Source organism: Rhea pennata, chromosome 6 (genome assembly GCF_028389875.1).
Source record: "Rhea pennata isolate bPtePen1 chromosome 6, bPtePen1.pri, whole genome shotgun sequence".
In the NCBI taxonomy this organism is placed as follows: Eukaryota; Metazoa; Chordata; class Aves; order Rheiformes; family Rheidae; genus Rhea; species Rhea pennata.
This window is the reverse complement of record NC_084668.1, coordinates 41977825-42000201: the sequence shown is the minus strand read 5'-3', so window position 1 is coordinate 42000201 and position 22377 is coordinate 41977825. Positions and strand designations below refer to the sequence as shown.

The 22377-nt window shown below is 38.4% G+C and overlaps 1 protein-coding gene across 1 annotated transcript in view; it reads right to left on the bottom strand.

The window, feature by feature from the left end:
- NDUFA10 (NADH:ubiquinone oxidoreductase subunit A10) overlaps positions 1 to 22377 on the bottom strand; it is a 43204-nt gene that overhangs the window by 1506 nt on the left and 19321 nt on the right. Inside the window, exons 8-9 of the mRNA XM_062578548.1 lie at positions 22252 to 22337; positions 13647 to 13755 (exon numbers count right to left, since the gene is read on the bottom strand). Coding sequence (XP_062434532.1) covers positions 13647 to 13755; positions 22252 to 22337 — 195 coding nt within the window. The remainder of the gene's footprint in view (positions 1 to 13646; positions 13756 to 22251; positions 22338 to 22377) is intronic.

Below are 22377 nucleotides of genomic sequence, written 5' to 3'. Positions count from 1 at the left end.
TCACCAGAGAAAGCAAAAAGACTGAAGCACATGATCCCTTTTTTGGTAGTTCACCTAGGCAGCCAGCTTCACAGATATCTCTCAAACAATGCCCTGCAGGAGAGTTCAGAAGGAAAGGGATGTGCATAGCCTCGCAGCCATGCATAGAAACAGAAAGTCATGCCTGGCCCTCTCAGCCTGCTGCTGTGTGAAGCTACACCACAAAAACACCACTTAAGGTTGCATTATAGACACAAACAGTCAATTGCAAAGCCATTCTGTCTTTAAAGATTTGGGGAAAGAGGCTGGATAAGTAGCAGCCACTTTAAATGATTAATGATTACAGACACAGCATGGAGGACTACAAGAAATCGTCTGTCAGGCCAGTTAAAATAGCAAACACTCCTTACACAGCCTACATGCTCTCTCTGCAGGCTAAGAAAGTGTTCCTCCAGGAGAAACCCACTGTATCAGGTCAACAAAAACACTCTTACATGACAGAAGACTGTCTCACCACAAGTTTGCCAACAATGCTGTCATCAAAATCATCTTACCAACTTGTTTAACAGAAACAACACAAAATTTCAATGTAACTTCAGCTTGAACAAACATATATCACACTCTGCACCCACTGGATAGCAAAGTCATGTGAATAAAATCTCCAAGCTACAGAATCAGAACATAAAATAGATACTTTTGACAATTACTCTACATTGAGTGATCTTAAGGAGGAAACAGATGTAGACGCATTTCAATCTTTTCCTCTTCAGAAAGTACTCACAACAACCTAAACTGCCAGAAAGTTTAGGGTCCTATCTCAAGAAATATCCTCGTTCTTATCTGTATAAGCAAATGAGACAAAAAGACAATATCTATCTGTGATATATATAAACTGGCATCAAAAAGCAAATCACCATCAAAAAAGCAAATGAACTTTGTGAGAAAATCATAAAGTAAAATGCTATTAATATTAGTAGCATAATAATAATTAGCAAAATGCTATTAATATTTGCTATTAAGCAAAGATGTTATTATAAAACTCTTTTTAAAAAAAATAAGCCATTAGTTGACGAATTATTGCAAATAATTAAAATCACTACAAATAATTAAACTCAGATCACTATGCATCTGCACAGAAACAAACACTTGCTCCACACAGGACCCCAACCTAGCCTTTTCAAAAAACTGTGAAAGCATCCTGTTTTAAAAGAGCTGCTCCTGTGAAAATAAGCATGACAAGCTCTTCATGTAATCTATACTTAGGCCACAGAAATAGCTATTTGCTCTAGGAAGAAGCTTGGGATTTTTCCTCCTCTCTCTTTTTTTTTTTTTTAATTTTATTTTATTTTTTTTTAATTAAGAACAGAAAATCAGACATTTCTTTCCATAAAATATCAAGCCAACAAAAGATTTCTGCCTCTTTCATAACACATGCACTATCCCACCTTGTCAGAAGCCATTACAAGTCATTCTTGATCAGTTTTTCTAAGGTTTTTCATTTAAAGTTGTCTTTAATGTCTTATCTAAATATCAGAAGAAATCATGCAGTCCTGTTAAGAATTACTCCTGCTGAGCAAAGAGATGTGAGATGAAAATAAATGATTACATTATCTCTGCCATATAAATTTACAGCAGTGGGCTAGGGAAGACATCAAACCTGCTGTGACCAGCTTGTATCCATTAATTCTAGGACAAAAGCAGCCTTTCCTGGTCTTCTCCAGGCAGCACATAATTGTCCCTTTGATACTTCAAGAGACTTCCCAGATAACTACATTATTAAAGCAACAGGAGCTCTCTGGCAAAATGCAGGAGTTTACAGTTTCATTTCTGGGTAAACCTTTCCTCTTTAAAAGACATAATATCAATCCCAATAGAATCCAAATTCATTGTCCAAAACAAATTTCCCACGTGTCTTTGGTTAAAGACATGCAGCACATCAAAGAAATTTTTATAATAAGCATTCATCCATACTCAGTCATTCACAGTGGGCCTTGGCAAAAGTACTTGAGTTTCAGCATATGTTATAGGCAAGCTTTCAAAATAGCCAAAAAATTCAAAAAGGAAGGCACTGTAAACAAATCTCATGCTACCTAGCAAGCAGAACCATGTAAACTTAGGTTCTCTGCAACAGCTAGATCTAGTACAAGTAAGCTCACATTTGCTAAACTGTCATGAGAGGTATACAACAAGGTGAATGCATTCCAGAGGGGATGAAGTTATTCTTTTAGCATATATGGAACATTTGGAAAAATAATGTAAGATGTAATGCACAAAACATCACCTCCCCCAAAATAAAAGCATGCCACATGCTTAAATCTCTGCTTGCTCTATGTTCCCCAAAAGATTGCTTACAATGACATTCCTTCTAGGGGAGCATTCGAAGGGTTTAGACATCTGTGATACTTCACAACTCTGTTGTTTTATGAGTCTCAGAATATGGGCCCCAAAAGAAAAAGCCTCTAGATTCTGCTTCTGTTCTGTTTTCAGACAGAAGATCTGCTTCTATCTACTTGGACAAGTGATTTTTCTGACCAAAAAGGTGTCATTCCTGTTCTTGTGGTCCTCTGCCTCTCTTCTACCTCCTCATAAACCCATCTTCTGCCAGAACAAGCGTTTGCTCAGCTGACTGAAGAGCCTGACTGGAGAACTAATCTGGATTAAAACAGTCAAATAAAAAGCATTACAGTGCTGGTGCATGACGTGGCTGAATGGACTGAACAGCTTGATGCCAACAAAAAGGAAAGGTCCTACAGTACCAATTCTCTCATCTCCCAGCTGTGCAATCCAAACCACTTCTGCAGTATTCTGGATTGTTCCATCAGCTTAATCAACTCCCTTGCCCAGGGAAAGCTATTTAGTCCTTTTGGCTGGAATAGTTTTCTGTGACTCAGTGAGCTCAGTCAGCCAAACACACAGACAGCTGCGTAGCAAGTGGTGGGAGTGCAAGGGAAGATTTAGGGAAGCAGGGTGTATGGTAGGATGGTGACAATAAATAATTAAAATAGCACCACAAAATTCACCCTTGGTTTTGACCCAGTTTAAGTTCCCAGCCTCTTTCCCATGGCTGCTAAACCTGCACAAGGAAAGAGAGAGGAACAAATGGCTAGCATTGAGACTGCCAGTACTGTAGCCAGAAGAGGTGAACTGTTCAGTCTGGAAAAGAAATGATTGAAGGAAGACAGTACAAAGGTCTAGCTAAGTTTCAAGTAGCTGGGAGAACACAGGCACTAAATGTTCACTGTCTTGCTGTACAAGATCTAGGTGACATCAAATGAAGCCAAAAGAAGCAAGATAGAAACAAACAAAAACAGCTTGTTCTTCAGGCCATAAATAATGGCATAAGAAACTCCTTGGGGAAGGATACTGCTGACACTAACAGTTTGGAGAGTCTCAAGGGGAGACTGGTGGGAAGAAATTTGTTTTTTCCATAAGACTTCTGCATTTGAGCACATTCCCCAATCCAAATTGTAATGAAAGTCAGCAAGGCCACATCATTGCAAGTGGTTTGCACATTCACAGGACTGCTCCATGCTTGTTAACTTTAAATCAGACTTGAGTAAGACCAAAGAAAAGGTGCAGCTTAATGGCCATGTTAATAACAATAATAAAGCATCTTATGATGCTTGATTAATTACTAACCACAACACATCTTTCCACTGGGGAGCAGAGGTAGTAAGCATACAGGGTCAAACCGTGGCTCAAATAAATCCCTTCAAACCCTCTTAGGTCCTTCACTATCATTGGCCAAAACAGACACACCTAAGGAGCATACCAACAGGTTTTTCCAATACCAAGTAACAGTGAATGAATGCAGTTGATGATTACACAAAAGCTGAACCATCTTTCCCATGAAAAGAAAGAGAAGTCACATTATCACTGCAGCAATCTAGAAGACACATGCTTTGCAAGGCAGAATTAAGTCTCTGCCCACAGGGGCTTACAACTGAGGCAGAACTGGTCAAGTAGAAAGCAACAGAGATTCAACTAAGCAGACCCAGCTGGTCACCCTTATCCCTGCAGCAGGAGGTAAATGTGAGCTCCTGCAGAGATGCTGTTCAGGAACAGATTTTCCCACTCCATGGAAACAGATGAGACTGAGAATGGAATCTCAATCTGCTGTCCGTGTTACACTGCACAGAATGTAAAGTTGGCAGCAATAACTAATCAAGAAACATGCTATGAAAATGACCTCACAAAGAATGACACTAATAAAATTAGTTTTACTCAGCAAAAGTAGAACTGCTTTACTTTAAGAGCACATTGGTAAAAGATGAAAACAAGATCATACCATCAGTTAATTTAAGAACAAGATAAAAAGCCCTGCAAAATGGTATATGCTGCAGGCTAGCAACAAACTGCGTTAGCCGTTTGCGATACGCTGCAGCTGCATTCCATAGCTCCTTAAAATGATTTCAAACCAGACTTGAATAAGTAGAGCTTTGGAGAATTCTAACAATCTGAAAAGGTCTACACCTGTCAGAGTTTAGAGTCTGTCTTACTTTCCAACATTTCTGGAGCAAAAAAATTTTTCCTTCAATTCCTGTGTTAATTTCCACTAAGGCTGCACTGAACAGCTAATCTAGATCTATAAATAGCATATTTTGAGCAGTGCTGATCCAAGAGCTCTTAAGAACAGAGACATTACTCTGCAAAGCATGGACTCATTCATCAATACACAAATTCTTTCTTTAACTGACTATTTAAAATAAGTATAATAACACCTACTACCACCACTATTAGTGAAGACTACTGCTGTTTCCTGCAGAAATCTTAATTTCCATAAATTTACTGTCAATGTTAATTTTTTTGCTGTGTGGCAACAGCTAAGAAACTCTAACAACATGCAACTTCATATATTAGTTATATTCTGGAAATGCTCTGGAATATAAATAACTAAACAACAGGAGAAACAAAACAAAACAAAAAAAAAAACAAAGAGGGAGGAAGGTGATATTTCCTTCTAAACACACACACATTCAAGGTGTATATGCGTTGGTTTTCAAACAAGTTACACAGATGGATGTTCATTTATAGCTCTATTTCTGCCATTCTTTACTCAAACAAAATTCTTAATGAACTTAACATCCATCCAAGTAAGAAATACCAAACTGATACTAGAATACTCAAAAACTTTACTGAATTAGAGGCTAAAACAATTACAATTTGCCGCAAAAAAAAAAAAAAAAAAAAAAAAAAGGCAGTGGAAACCTTTCGAAAAGGGACGTGAGGGAGGTTTAAGCTGAAGTATTTTTATTTCCATAATTACGTTTGATCGGAAATTAATTTATGAATCATGATTTGAACAACTACAAGCACCATAAACAAACTAAAACATAATTCTACTCCTGCTTTTGCAAGACAACCAAGAATAAGTAAGCAACACAGTTTAACTAAATATTTTGTTGGCGCTTTCCTCCACAATACCAGCTTGCCCTAGTGACTATTCCACATACTGACAGAATAAAATATACTTTGCTTTTTCTTAGCAATCTTACAGATTTTATAAAACCTCGTCCTGCTCTAGAGTATGTTTTTCAATATAAGATACCAAAATCAAATTGTCTTCTGTGCTTTTGTTAAAAGTCTCCTGGGACATGCAGAGCAGTGGAGAGGAAGTAGTTCACTTCTGATTTCTGTCTCCACCCTGTTTAATCATTAAGAAAAGGTATTTCTTCCTAGATATTTCTTAGTTTTTTAATTTAACATATTTCTACCTTGAGGATCACATCCCTATCTGGGCATAGGATTGAGAAGGGTTTTGGAGAGGAAGGATGTGCTCCCACAAAAAAAAAGTTCTTTTTTTCATAAGGCTCAATGGATTATTTTAATTCCAGTAGGAATTTATGTCTTTTTGCTTTACACGGGCACCCAGTGCCTGGGATAGCATTTTTTATTGTCTAGAACAAAACAGATACAACTAACAAGACTGAGATTTGAGATTGCCCCAAGGTCTTTAAAGTCCTGTTTATTTTTTTCCCCATATATGGCATGGATTCCCCTGCTGGTTGCCCATAAAGTCTTTCAAGGGAAAGAAAAAGAAAAGGATGGAGAAGTTACACATTTCTAAAGCAGAAGAGGTGCTGTACAAACCTCTCATGCTCCCTCTGTGCACAGAAGAAAGGCAGAAGTAGAGAAGGATGAAGAAGTGGAGAGAAGCAGATCACACACCTATTTCCACCCCTTTCCAGGTAACCTTCAGGAAAAACTTCATCATTCCTAGGTTTTAGTTATTTTTCAGGTTCTTTTAGTTTTCCATGCATTTAGCTACTTTTACATGTTTATTACTTTTACATGTTTATATGTACTAGTCAATTACAAAAAGTGACGGCAACATCTTATTATTAGTTTAGAAAACACTAAAAATATTTTTGAAGAGATTTAAAAAATAAGTAGAGTCTTTCTTCATTTATTGTGGTCTGTTTTCATTCCTTCCTGGATCCAAGCAGACAATGCATTAGAGCTGTCAAACATCTTCATTAAAAAATAAATGAATGAGAGACCGATTCTCAAAAATAAAAACTTCAGCAGGACAAGGAAAAATGTCAGAAGAGAGAAACACTGGATCATGTTACCACAGCAGCCATCTTTGACACAATCAGAATCAGGAAGAAAAAGAGAAGTCTTAACAGTGTTTAATCTCTTTACATCAGAAAAGGTAAGGATACCACTGAAGATGATTCATGATTCAATTTGGCTGCAAGAAAACATGCAAGCTTCTAGAAAACCATTTGATCAAATTCTACTTTTATGTACTGAGGCAATTCCATGTGCATATATATGTACATGTGTGTATTTCTATATATACATACATACACATGTATATATATATATGTCTGCGTGTGTATAAAAATGCTGCTGCAATGAGCCAAAGGCTAAAACATTTACTAACTACCCCACAAGTTATTACTATGTTAAAACTCAATGCATTATTTTGACCAAAATGCTCCTCGTTGTTCACCCAGGTTCCTAGAACCTAAAGGATTTCCTCTGTAGTTCGTAACACTTTAAAAGGGGGATTATCCTCTAAGCCAAGAGTGCTCTATATCCAAAGAAGAGTTGGAAAGGCTAAAGATCTTCCTAACCTCTCATTTACCATGTAAGCCATCATCAGCCCCTTGCCACCAGATCGACCAGGATGTCTCAGTCTATGTCAAATCTGCAGAAAGTTTTCTCTTAATGTTCTGCTTATTGGACTAGTTATAACTTTCACAGTATAAACACATGATCTTACAATACCCTTATTTTGGGTGTTTTGAGGTTGGTAGTTGACAAATGTCATAGGCCCACAGCTGTTTCCTGAGATGTTTTATCTTCCTGTCATTCAACAGCTCACCGTGATACAACTGTTTTCCTGAAACTACTGATATAACTAACTCGAGACATTTCACACTCCAGGAATTTCCCCTTAAGATTGCATCCTTAACTGCTTATGGAAAAAAGGTGGAAACAAAGAGCCTGGGGGAAAAGCCTTGAACTCTTCTCTCCTCCAACCTGTTACCTTTTCTCCATTTGCTGTTACACACAAGCCTCCAAGGAACTGCCAACCACTCTGTTCCAGGTCACTAGGCCAAAAGGGAGAAGGAAGATGAGAGGGATATGAAGATGCAGCTGATCAGGCAGCTGTGCTGATGCAGCTGCTGTTGAAAGGCAGCCATCCCACTTCTGGCTACATATTCCTGATACTTCACTTCTATGGCTCCAGCATTCATCTAACCCCTCAGCAAGCCCATTCAATTTGGCATAAGACTAGTCCATGAAGGAAAAAAAAAAAAAAAAAAAAAAAAAAAAAAGAAAAGAAAAAAAATCAGTTGCTGCTGAATGGACTTGCCAGAGGCACGCAGTTATCAGAGCCAGCACAAGAAAGGGAGGCAGCTTTGCTTTTCCTAGAGGTAGCCAACTCTTACTGGTTCAAGCTTTCTTTGCTTCATTATCAGCACCTGTGTTTCAAGAATAACCTCCCACTAAGAGAGGAGAGTGCAAAAAGGAAAGTGAGAGTTCTCTCTAGCTTTCAGCAGAATATTTATTTGAATTTTTGATTAGTTAAATAAATGTTTAGCAGAAAAATCTGAACCTTTGTTTAATGTGCAACTATACTGACAACACAAATATAATGTTTAGATGAGTAAAGGATAGGGATGGAAGACACAGAACCAATGTTACTCCCAAAGCCGCCTCTGATTTGCTCAAATGATGAATATGCATGACTGCAGACTTTACCTTACCTTAGAAAGGGACACTGCACAATCAGATGTTTTAGAGGAGGACAAAGAGAATGATCAAGGGCTTAGAAAGGAACACAGGGATGGAAGTTGAAAGGATTGACAGCCAGTGTCCAATGATCTGCCAAAAGCACTATGGTGGGAAAAATAGTAAGTGGATAGAGAAAGGAAGAGAAGCAGGTCATTCACTATGTCAATACAAGAGCAAGACAATACTTAAGATTGAAAGATGACAATCAAAACTGATCTAAGGAAGCTTTACACAGGCAAATTCACTCACTGGAACTCACTACAATAGAAAGCTTCTCTGAAGGTAGTTCAAGAGCATGGAATAAATTCTTCAAAGAAATCCTCACAAACATTCTGCTTCAAGGGTAAGGTACACATCCTTGACTTTCTTTTTTTCTCACTGTACAAATTTTGCTCTGGTACGAAAGAAACTCCTAGGTGCATAGGCCTTTCTTGTCTGAAGAAAGATCTGTGTGCCAAACATTTGTTCACTTTCTTTAGTATACACACCAGCTTAAAGAACCCCACCAAACTAAAAAGAGAATACTCCAACTGCTCAGTCTTATCCTCAGGAGAAAGGGTAGTGGAAACAAAAAGCAAAAAACAAACCCTAGATCACAAAATGCAGGTTGCAATGTTTAACGTAACATAAAAATAGCCCTCTCCTACTACAAGATCTCTTAGACTTCTGTTTAAAGATGTTGTGGCTAGCCACTGGAGAAACAAAGGAAATCAATTACACAAACCAGGATCTTAGTGAGTGCAGTAACATTCTAGCTTTTCTAGTTAATTCTAGCTTTCTGCTAGAATTTGTAACATGAAAAAAGTGACTTAGTTTTAAAGGTTTTGCTTCTATCTGTCAGAATGACAGTGTATCTTGGAGCAATTAGGGACCTGAGTATGGCTGAGTTGCATAGTTTTAGCTCAGAGAGGTACTTCAGAGAAATCCCAAGTGACTAATACACCTAAAAAGATTCTCCACTCTACCAAACACCAGCAAGCACTGGACTTCAGACTCTAGCAGACCTTGTGATAAGCAGTCCACTGATTTATGGTTTTTTTTTTAAATAAACAAAGTTTGTGTAAAAGAAATGCTGATCATTTCCTTTTTATCTGCAGTGAGAGGTGCTAACATTTCAACTATTCAGCTAATTCAGCTATTCCAAAGTTCTCCAGCTCAGTTTTCAGAGGTAAAGAGGTAAGTGATGATTAGAATGAGAATCTCAGAAAGCTGTATTTTTACGTATGCATAAAAGAGTATGCATGTAAAAAAAATTCTTATTTCACCCTCCCTAGGAGATTCAGTCAGAACTTGCCAACCTCCAACCTCATTTGGGAGTGTGAAGTGCGTGAGTACATTATTTAAGTACACTGATTCCATAAACAGAACCATTTGTTTTCTTTTTCTCTGCAAACACATCTGTCTAAGAGCTCCAGCTTCACAGGGAACACAAAGAATTTGGAGCATCATCTGCTGGGACTGTGTGTGGCTGGAAGAAAGCAAAGAGATAGCAGTTATTAAAAAAGAAAAAAAAAAGAGTACTCCAATCTTTACTAATCTTTACTAGTCTGACAGTTCCTAAAATAATGTTACTTCATTTAAGAATGAACATGCTTATCTTTCAGTGATCTACAGAACCTGACTCACACAAAAACCTGATAGACACAAGAAAGGTAATTTTATGAAACCCAACACTATGTGGCTACCTCATGATTCTAAAGAGAGATGAATGTACCTTGTTCAGTGAAAAGTGTTTCCTCCTCCTCCTCCCTAGTTGTTTGTGACTAATGAAATCCTTGAACAAAAAACAGCTTCTGCCTGGGATTTGAGAACCCATGAAAACTATAGGGGCAACAGTAGTATTAGGCAGCGTGCATTGTTTGCATGCAACTCTGAAAATAACAGGAGTTAGCTGTCCATTTGTTTGATCAAGGATTTATGATTAGTTACAGGATTGCTGAAGGAAAAAAAAATTCTCCTACAAAAACCATTGAATTTATTTGGTAAATTTTATTTTACTAACTTTAAAAGCACGCATTTTCCACTCAGAAATGTGGAAGTTTTGTAATTATAGCATAATTAAGTTTTTAATTTCAAGTCATGTGAGCCTAAAATCTTTATCTGCCTTCAAATGCAAGAGCAGAAGTATAGCTGTAACTGCCTGTGCATAAGACATCAACAAGGCAAGGTTTTAAGGGCTGAAATCCTCCCTCATTAGACCAAGCAACCTCACAATAAAGATCTGTATGTCTAAAAGATCAGCTACTTTTTCTGCTTGCAGTAGTTGATCTTATATTGGTCTCATACTATATTACCTCTGAATATAAGCCACCACACTGTCATTTGCTAAACAAAACTGAGGGAAAAATCATAGAATCAGTAAGGTTGGAAGATACCTCTGGAGATCATCCAATCCAACCTCCCTGCTCAAGCAGGGTCACCTGCAGCATGTTAGACAGGGTTACAGCCAGGCGGGCCTTGAATATCTCCAGAGAAGGAGACTCCACAGCCTCTCTGGGCATCCTGTTCCAGTGCTCTGTCACTCTCACAGGGAAGAAATTCCCCCTCATGTTCAGGCAGAACTTCCTGTGGTTCAATTTCTGCCCATTGCCTCTTGTTCTGTCACACGGGACAACTGAAAAGAGTTTGTCCCTGTCACCTTGACACCCTCTCTACAGATACTTATACACATTGATAAGGTCCCCCCTCAGTCTTCTCTTGCCCAGGCTAAAGAGGCCCAGGTCTCGCAGCCGTTCCTCATAGGGCAGATGCTCCAGCCCTCTGATCATCTGATCTGATCTTCTTAAAATGAAGATCTTAATACAACAAATCTAATTCTTAGAACATACAAAGGTACATGGGGCTGCTTTCGTGCTTTCTTTTCTAGTAGCTTTCTTTTCTTTAGCAGCTTATGAGAGGTAGGAAAAATCAGCATCTTTTGCACTGAGCACAACCCTGAACAGACTTCCTGACAATCCTTCCAGAGGCCAGGACTGAATAAGCAAAGGCATCACAGGCTGCTCAGTGTCTCAGTGCAACTAAATCTTCTGAACATCTCAAATGGGCTGTGGGCAAACACTGACAACAAAGGCTAAAGAGAGAATATTCATTTTAGTTTCAGGCTATGATCCAACCCTGTGGAATTTTACACACATGGCAGAGACCACCATGCACGGGGCCATGCATCCCTCTCATGAGTAGAAAAATTCTTACCTATCCCATGACAACCACTTCTCCCACAGCATTGCTCCATAGTACAGGAAGAAATGACTGACTTCAGGAGATGGTTCCCTGGTACTCAACTCCAAGAAGCAGGGAAAGGCTGAACAGAAGCTATTCAGTAACAGATTGCTTTCAAGTAACAAAAATAAAGAAATGAGAAAAGATAGAATTGCTAGGTCACTGCATTCACAGGAAGATGACAAAAAAGAGGAGAACAGGCAGATCAACTAGGAAAAATACCTTCTGAATAATGGCTCCATGAGACACCTGAAGGATTACAAGTGCTTAAGCATTCAGAAAAGAGAAAAAGCAATTTAGCTAGTATTGTCTCAATTTAACAGATCCCTTCATGAAATGCACATGATCTCTTCTTACTCCAAAAGACATTAACACTTTGCATAGTATTTTCCTGAATGATACAAGCCTGCAGAAAGGAGATGGTATTTTCGCAAAGTAGGTTTTTTGCACTGATAATGCTCAGCTTCTGCTGTCAGCTAACTGGCACCAAACTGAGTAACCTATGATCATTGTTTCCCTTCCCAGGTATTCAGATTCCTATGGCTAAGCAACCCTCTCCTATGTCTGTAAGTCAAGTCACAATTTTTCCTGGAAGCCAGCTAGCTTGCATATGATCCAGGGCATTCTCAGTTTCTTGCCAACACAAAGAGGAATGTGCTGTTGTACAGTCAGAGAAGAAAAGGCTTTCAGAACTAGTACCCCTGGTTCCCAGCACACAGCACTGAGGTCACATCTAGCTGTGTGTCAGGCAGCCTCAATAATTCCCTGCTCCACTGCAAAGTGACATTTCAACCAAAAAGGCCTATCATCTTCGGGAAGAAAGGCAGTCAGTACAGATGGACATTACACGCTGATGACAAGTCATACAGCAGATCATTCTGAAATACGTGCTGCACGAACAAGTCTTTTGGAGGGAAGGACTCCAAACATCTTAGTCTGAGCTTGAAGTTTAGATTTGAAACTGTGATAGCAAGAAGCATTAAATTCTGGTAGCAATTTCTCAAATGAACCAAGGAGTTTTCAAAGCCATTAGACAAACTCAAGGAATATTGACAAGCTTTCTGCTGCTTTAACTCTTAGCTTTAGCTAAGCTTACACAACTCAAATGAGGCAGAACAACATGAACTTGGAGAGTTTCTGCATTGCACAGCTAGCTGAAGAGGAATATATTATGCTGAATATTTACAGGAAATTCTGAACTAACTATTCAAGAAAGCATTTGCTAGTTCAGAGTTTCCAAACAAGTCCACAAAACTACACCTTACATTTTAATTCTATTAATAGACTATGCACCAACAGAACCAGAAAAATAGTGTTTTCCCTATGTGAATCATGGTTTGTAACAATTTCCACATACATTCTTTCATCTTCAGTGATTGCTTAAACAAATGCAGTGGCAGAGAAGATTTCAACAGAAATCTTTTACATCCCTTGTAATTTCAGCTCGTCCATGCAATAATAATTGGCATCAGTTCCACAATTTCTCTAATGAAAATCTACAGTACCTGGGCCTTAGAAAAACACTGCATGGTGTGACAGGATCCCATGTCAGCCAAATAACAACTGATAAGACTAAAGGACTTAGTCAATTTTAAGCCACTGTCTCGAGAACCAGAAAGGCAAGCAGCTAATTAAAACATTGTGTGGGAGCCTGCATGAGGTGTAAGAAAGTGCTGGGCCACAACAGGCTTTGGATGTGTGCCCACTAACAGAAACACACTATTTAAAGCAACAACACTTTTGAGAACCAATCTAATGCTATCTCCTCAGCCTACTTCAGAAAAACATCCCCTCCTGAAGTGTTTTATAAGCAACCTTCTTTTTAGAAGTCTCCATGGGTTTCCAATTTTCTTCTTTGACTGAAAGGATTATTTTAGGTTTCAGAGGTCAGAGACTAACTGGGACAGAAGAAACACATACAAATGAAAACCACTTATCCTTTAGTCCACCTCTAAAGATCAAAAAAGAAAATCACCCTACTAAACAAACAGTTTACTTCATTATTCCTCTTATGTGGAAGTCAGACTTCAAAAAGGTGGAGATCTAGGCAAAATCCAGAACTTAATCTCATGCACATAGATGCACATTCCTAAGAGTAACACCCAGGCAGTGCACAGGAAAGGTATGAATATACTCACACCTTTGTAGGTACAATTGTACAGCTGTGGATCAACTGCTCCTCTTCCAGAATTACTTACCAATCGATATTCATAATAGATTTTATCATATTCCGTGCCTCCAATCGTTATTTCTGGAATGAAGCGAGGAATGGCTGCAGGATCTAGTACACCATCCTTATCCTGAACACTGAAAGAAAATAGGAAAGAAGAAGAAAAAGAAAAGTAAAAACAGAATAGTTAGTCCACATCCTTCCCAAAAAGAGAGCAACATCCACCCTGAGTTTGCCCAAATACTGAAGAACAACTTCTCTGCTAAACAATTCTTCCACACACTCTGGCTCTCTTCTAATTATGATAGACACACAGTCCTTTTCCTCATACTGTAGTGTGTTAAGTTCCCCCACAGGTTTTACCTCCCTGGGGTTACTCTGTCATTGCTGAGAATAACCTTCTGTATAAGGCAGTTCTAAGCTTGTTGCTTTCCTATATAAGCAAGATAAAGCCAATGCTTTTAGCAAGTTCCACACTCCATTTTGCTAAATCAACTTCACTTAATTACTTCCTGTTCAATCTGTTTTCACAAATGAACACTCACAAGCATTAAAGCTGGTAATTCTCTTCCTCCCCAAATTCCCATCCTAAATGTATCAGCACTTCCTAGGTACCTTGCACTGAGGCAAATCAAACAATTTATAGAAATGCATCCTGCCGGGACTAATTCAGAGAAAGCTTGCTGTGACAGCTATTAGGACAGGTCAGCTATGAGGAGTACAGATACCAGGACCAAGCAAAAATCCATGCTACATGGAAACAGCACTTACAAAGATCCCAAATTTGAAATGTCTGAGAAACTGCTAGAAAGCCACCTTTTGGATACAGACATTAGATACAGCTCAACAGTGCCACCTATACATGTCTGGGGAAAAATACATCAGTTATCAATTTGCAGTGGACAAGCACTGCATTCTAAATTTGATACTAGAGAACTCCACAAACAAATCATGCTATTAGTTGTCAGGAAACTGCACTTCTTTACAAATAGCTACACACACCTATAACAAACAAATGCACTGAGAAAGGCAGAGTTAATCATCTTTAAACAATTAACATTTTTCCCTAATGCACAAAGCTTGAGGATATTACTCCACTGCACTGTGGTTTCAATGAACGAACTAGTTTATTAATATATACTGACCCACACACTGCAAAATATCCCGATACAGCCAAATCAGTAATGAAATACAGGAATCCAGTAAAAGGAGAGGGGAGAGAAGATAAGAATAAAGGCCTATTTACAAGATCAGTATGAACATCAAAGATGTTTCCTACAAACTTTTACATTATCTGTCTTCACATATATTATTTTCTAATCGTTTGGGAAACTATCATAAATTTTTTTAACGCTCTGGAAATCTGTGGAATGACACACCATGGCAAATCCAGCGAGGTTCATCCACCTGCCGAAACCCACATCATTCACATGCTGGAAGCAAGGGAAATGTGCCCTCCTTAGCTTCCTCCCCTGTGCAGAATGAGCCATTTTCAGGACACACTAACACCAGGCCTCCCACGTGCCACTCCCAAACTTCCCACCAGAGGAGAAATGGGGAATAGCTGAGCTGGGATGGAAAAGCCTGCCCCAGATAGTGGTCTGACATTGCACATGCTTTTCCTTCTGAATCCCAGCATATTTTGTGAACAGCACCTTTGCACATGGTAAGTCTCTTCTATTAAGGCTCTGCTGAGATAGAATCAGATCTAACAACCATTGCTAATTAAAATGGAACTAAAATAAACAGATCCCCTCCAGAAAGCAGATATCCAAGTATCAACTCTTCATTCTTTAACCTCATCAGTAGTGAAGCAAGGAGCTTTCATCTGCATTTTCATTGTTCAGAGAGCAGAGAAAAGCCCTTTGAAAGACAAGCTAAGAATATTGATTAAAAAAGGACTACTTGCAGGCAATCCTTAAGTATCTTGCTGAGCTCAGCCTTAACAGCACAGACTGTGGAATACCCATTAATTTATCAGTTAATAAACACCTCCATCCCTTCTTCCCACGCCAGTGTCCCATAGTAATGGGATAGTCAGCCTCTGCCAAACAGTAGCAGGTGTTCTGGACCTTTCAAGTCTGTAGAACACAGATATAACCTATCTGAGCACACGCACACATACAACCTGAGTCCAGCTGTCAAGCAGTCTGCAATTAATCCATTCTTTCAGGCATCTTAGCCAAATGCTAAATGGCAATTTTAAAGGACAATTACACAGCTTATCATAGTTAGTGATTGAGACAGAAAACCTGTTGCTCTTATAAATTCTTTCACAAAACCACTGTAAGTCTCCTTAGTTCTCTCTCTCTCTCTCTCCCCTCCTCCCTCCCCCCCCCCCCCCCAAAAAAAAAAGTACCACCATTCTGTATTTTCTGGCACTTACTGTGCTTTCTAGAAGCAGCTCACTTATAGTGCAGTAACGTAACTATCCAGAGTATGTTCTATCTATCCATATTATATGAAATTTCAAACATAACTGTGAACATGTACGTGACTACATGGTCCTAATAATTTAGGAATATTAGATTTTAGTTTATCATCATCAAAACTGTTCACAACCCAATTAGCTAGAGATCTTCCCCGTTGTAACACAGAACAAGGAGGCAGACTTGCAATTATGTTACAGTGATGGATAGCTCTCATCTCTTTTCCAAAAGCATCTATGATACAGTTAGAGGCAAGCTGTGTGAGCAGATAATGAAGAATCGGGACTGATACATACTTGCCTCTTTTTCAGAGCAGGAAGTTCTGTTTCTCTTAAAGGCAGTTTACGACAAGGATGCACAGTGTTTGCAGAGAACCAGCAAAAACCTGACGACACACAAGTATTGTAAGCTGTCCTGAAGTTACTGCAGTTCTCACAACAGCTAGGTATTCTTTCTAAAACTTCTGTTCCTAAGTTGTCAACTTTCTGTATCTATCACAATCAAAGTTAGAAAGTCTTATGAACATAACTGCTACAGGTGCAAGGTGGGAAAGTTATGGGATGTAGATTGCTTGGAAAACAAACAAACAGGAAATAAAAAATAAAAAAGCAGTTTGCATAGCCCGAATCATGATTTCTCAATGACTGATGCTGGCATTTTTACAAAAATTTAAATGGAACAATACAATAATAAAAAAAAAAAACACACTTGTACCTAAAAGCATTTATTGCCCTAAAAGACTTAGAGTCAGCAACACAAATTCATCCCAAGTTAAATTCTACACTCATCCATGAAAGCAACTTGAGAATAGCAGGTGGATCACACCAGAAAACTGAGAGCATTTTCTAGCACATCTTGAAACCAGCTTCAAACTTGAAACGCAATAACCAGCCAAAATCTGAGCGAGTGGATGGCATTCATTCCTTTGCTATTATTACCTCGGCCACAGAGCCTCAATTTCTGGTGCGGTCTGCTTCCTTACATCCACTGGGTAGGGTACGTACCTGTGTGAGTGAGCAAATGAGTGTGTGCATGTGTGAAACACTGAAGTTTTGTCCATCCTTGTGAGAGTGGGAGAAAGGAGAAATGCTTCTGACTCATGCCACAGGTATATAAAACCGAGTGAGAAAGGTAGCAATCAGGACTCTTGTGTCCACCTCATATCATACTGACGTCTACTTCTGCGCTCATTCAGCAGGCACAGAGGACAACAGTAAGCTGCCCCTTCCATTTCTGTTTCCCTGCCTGGTCCCCATTTGCTTCAGACCTTTGGAAAGGTAGGGCAATAACTTACAAACTTTCTTCTGTGAAACAGTTTCATCGTCTGGTTAGGCAGTACAAGCATGGTATGTCTAAGATGAACCATGACCAACCCTTTCATGAACAAAAAACACTAAGTAACTGCCAAGAAAATAAATGCACATTCCAAGCAAAAGCAGAAGGTCTGCAAGAAAATGCCAAGGAGATGTAATAACTCTTCAAATCTATAAAAGAAGCCCTGCAAAGGGGAAACGACAAACTGTTGAAATTGAAGCAAGAGAAGAGATGGATGCTTGGGAAGAGCTTTTTAACTGTGCCAGAAGTTTTCCAATGGGTGATTATGAGATTTTGGAGTTTCCAAGACAAAAAGCCTTAAAAACGAGACTGATATCCTCTTACAATAAACTCTAGTCTTTCTATTCGAAATCAGTGCAAAATAAGATACTCAAAGCTGCATGTTTCCTCCTTTCGTTAAGTGCATTCAATTAGACTGTGGAACAGAACTTAAGAGTCAGTTTTCCTCATTCATTCTACTGCTGCTTCTTTGCAAAGTTTCAGTTAATGAGAGCACAATGAACAAAACAGAAGTAAAACAGAAGTAAAAGCAAAGCAGCTGGGACCAGTCACAATTCCCAGAATCTGAAATAAATGTTAAACTATCTTAGGAGATTATCATAACAGTTATTTCTCATACAAGATTGTAAAAAACTTCAAAAAATATTTCTGATGTCCTGCCAGGGATGCCATTGGAGGATTTACAGGTTTAGCTCAGCTGGTTAGAGCATGGTGCTGCTAACACCAAGGTGGCGGTTTCAATCCCTGTATGGGCTACGCTGAGGGTTGGACTAGATGGTCTCCAGAGACCCCTTCCAACATTACCATTCTATGATTTACTAAGTAGGGTATATAGCACAGTAATGCTTATTAATGAACCAAACTGAACGTGTATGAGTGGCACACTATTTCACTGCTACATTTATTTCAGATAGAAATAAATCCCTTTTTGTTAAGATAAAATAAATGTTGCTACTTATCCTTTTTTTCCTGAAATCAGTGGTGGCTGAAAAAAACCCAGATTTGCCCATAAAAAGCATATTCAGCTACAGTGAATTCTTAAAAAGCTGCAGAGACATAACAGATCTAACCACGACTGACAAAAAATTCCAAATGCAGTAAGCAGTGGGGCCTGAAATGCACGATTTTCAAGGTCTGCCCCACCTGCTGCTAGTAAATATTATACTAGCAACATTACAAAAACTGCAGTTCTTTGTTCCAAAACATTATTTATTTTGCAATGCATGTATACAACAGCACATGATTTTACTGGGAAGTGCATGAATAAAAACATGCTTGAGACTGCTGCAGCAACATGGAAACCCTCAAGACATTTCAAACGCAGGCTGCCAAACCCAGCAGAAAGATTTTTATTGGACTGAGGGTCTGGGGAGGTGTGAGAGAGATGTGTAGAGCATTCTGCAGGAGAGCTCTTCATCTTAAATATATGCATGCATATATGTTTTTAACCTTTTACCAAGATATGCCTCAATCCCATAGCCATGCTACCTTTTATTAGGGCAAGGGAGAAAGGACTAGAGGGCAAGGTGGGGAGATGAGAGATGCTGTTATGCAACTGATTTTACATGGGTGTGGCTCACTGGTTTGATTAGCTTACTTATTATTTGCAAAGTACTCCTAGGCACTGCTAGGGTTTCCATGTGTTAGGCCCTGTATAAAAGCAATGAAAAAGTTATCCTCATCTGCCCTTCATTCCCCTTCCCTTAAACAGCAAGTTGTTTAGAAGTTGAAGGTGAAAGGGGTTAAAAAAAAGAAAAAGAAAAGAAAGAAAGAAAGAAAGAAAGAAGAAAGAAAACCACAAAACCTAAAACCTGCCCACTGCCAAGCAACAAGCACTGGAACTGGAGTAAGAATTCACGGCCTCCCACTGCAGTGCCCTGGTCAGAACACACTGTCTCTCTGGACTTTCAAGTAGCATCAGATCTGAAAAAGTCAAAGTCAAAAAAAGTAGGCTGTGCAAAATGCTAGGAGACAGTAAAGCAAGCAACCATAACTAGAAAAATAGCCAAATGCTTTCTGATCATGTTTTCTATTCCAGAATCACCTCAGCCACAGAACTCATCAACAGTCTAGCACCCACAAGAGGGCAGCATGTGTCAGCATATGAACAGGACAGCCCATCAGCACATAACATACCAAGAAAACTTTCCAACATCAAAATTATCACAGGTATGAGGCATTTGAAAGCCCATGGAGGCCTAGGTATCACAAACTCTTTTCTCCTCTGAGCATTGAAAAAATAAGTACAACATGAGGAAGCCTTATCAACTTTGGCAAATGGAGATGCCAAGAACAGGCTAAAATATGGCGTACATAGTATGCATTTGTGCACAGAATGATGCCTTTGCTTACTGAAATTGAAAGTGTACTCAAGCTAAGCACAGCTAGGTTCCTATAACTGAAAGCTAAAAACTGTAATATTGTTAATGGAAAACATAAGCTTTGCAGACTCTGTCATTAACACTTAAACAATTTAAGCAATTAAAAAAAAAAAGAGATGGTTCAGAGGAAGTGTCAGCTTTAACATTCATGAACTAGCATCTGAATTTGGCATTTGACACTCTGGGATGCAATTCCAGCATCAAAGACAATGCAGACTATCTGCAGCATTTGTTCAGTCCTTATACATTTGCCCTCTGTCTGACACTAAAACTGTTCTCAAGAGTGAAGGTTGTATAAGTGGAGGCAGGAACTCCACACCTGACCTACACTTCCAGAGTTAACATGAAAAAGGAATATAACCTACACATTTTTGTAAAAAGTTTTAAGATGTTATTACCTACCCAAGTTGCCCCAACATACTGCCTCCTATTTTCAGTTGAACAAGGTGTGGGAATAACAACAGCACAGAAGAAACAGCGTGTATTTGACACATGTCAAATACATTAGTCATGTATTTGACAGATGCTCTAATATCCCAGCATCAAATGAAGGTTCAAAGCACCACGATGTTTGAAACACTGAGTTCATCAGATGTCTGAATAAAAACACTATCTTGACAACACTCTTCTGAAAGCAAGTGGGAACAGTAAAACTCAAACTGTATTTAAATTAGAAGTTTGTTACATCATAAGTAACATAGCAACATTGCCAATTGTAGAAATAATTTAGCATTTTCTGTAATGACAAGAGCCTTGTAAAGGAAACCTCCTCCTCCAAGTTCAGTGAAAAAATAAGTCCTTAATGATGGCATTTATTCCCTTCTACAACGGTGATGCAGTTTCCATATATCTTTATATGCTGCTCTTTAATTGTACGTTTTCCTTTAACTTCCTCCTACATTGTACAATTAACAATAATTCTTTCTTAATGTTGTAAAGGTGTGAAGTTATATGAAAAAAAAAAAACTTATTTTGTTTTTGAAAAAGAAAATTAGATTTTGATAGTTTTGCAGGGTCTAAGTTGTCAGATTCTATAATTACTATATGAAGAACCTTTTATTAGATAGTTAACGGTCATTCAAGTCATGACTTGCTTCTCTTAGATGCCATCCAGTCCAACACTGCTCTTCTGCAAACTGTCTTCACCTCTTGATAGGAGAGCCACAGAAAAGGGACACTGTTATCTTTAATATTAGGAGACATTTTAAGTAAAAGCACAGAAATGTAAAAGGCAAAGAGTATCCGAAGGCTATAAATCCTTGAAAAAATGGTGTAACTTATTTTGTGACAATTTTTTTGACGGAAGGCACTAGAATAAAAGACAAATTCACAAGCAAATATTCAATTAAAAAAAAAAATCCCATCTTTCTCTTAACCTGTGAGATTACCTGAAATTAATACCAGAAGAGTATCATCCTTAAACTTTGTTTTAGAACAGTAATAACTATAATGATCTTACTCCTTGTACATATACTATAAAGATGACAAGGGCCTAGTCAAATGGGTAGTTCACACTTCAGTGCAAGGATATACCTTTTTATACCTTTACAAGTGAAGATTTTAAAAATGGCATTATCTGGAGTACATCTTGCTCAACAGGACTTCAGAGTGGCATTCTTATGTTTCATCTGTAGTATACGTGTAGGTTTGTGATGCACTATGCTCTTCTCAATTGTCAGTATTTTGCTTCACTTCTCTTGGAGCCTGGAGTGTTACCTCTCTTTTCAGCACTGCTCTTGAGAAACATGCAATGCCACCAGTAGCCCTCCACAGCTGAATTAGAGGACAAAAATTCATGGAATACTTGCAAAAAAATATTATATTTAAGTTTGATTCTATTCCAGCAAGGCATTCTCTACCATCCAAATTTTATCACTTCAGAATCAATACGGTAGATAAGGATCTCAAACAAAAGAATATTTACAATTCTCCTTGCTATTATTGAGAATTAATGACAAAACTGCAAAATTTCATTCTGTAAATTAGAATTAAAGCTTCCACAACCTCCTTATATACTGGAGGTTAGGGGAAAGGAGGAAAAAAGCACTTTTTGAGCAACTGTCCAAATTTGTCCTTTTCCTTTTTCCTTTATATTCCCTCCAGCCAGCTTCTTGACTGCTGGGAAGATATTTAAAGGCAGAAAAAAAGTACAGTATGTAAGAAACCAGATTAGTTTTAGAAAAAACACTTTGAACATAGCAATACATTACAATTACCTACCTTTTTGTGTATTGTGACAGTCTAGAAACAGGAGTACTTGCAAAAAATACTCCCTCCAAAAAGCACCACAAGTCACAGTACTTAGGAAATGACTATAAAGTTCTTTTGACTCATTAACGGAATGAGAACTGTTTGTCTGGAGTCTCTGGTCCAAACAATTATCAAGTAGCAGCACTAAAATATCATACCCATATTACAATGGCAAGCATTATTTTCCCAGAGCTCTGATGCTAAATAGCGTTATGTTACTCAAAGACATCATACTTACTAAAGTCTTAAATGATGGAAAGAAACATCATCCTGTTCCAACCAAGGTCCCTTGTCAAACTTCAGGTACTCAATGTCTTCAATCACCTGGAATCAGAAGATAAAATTACACTAAAAGGTGGTCTGA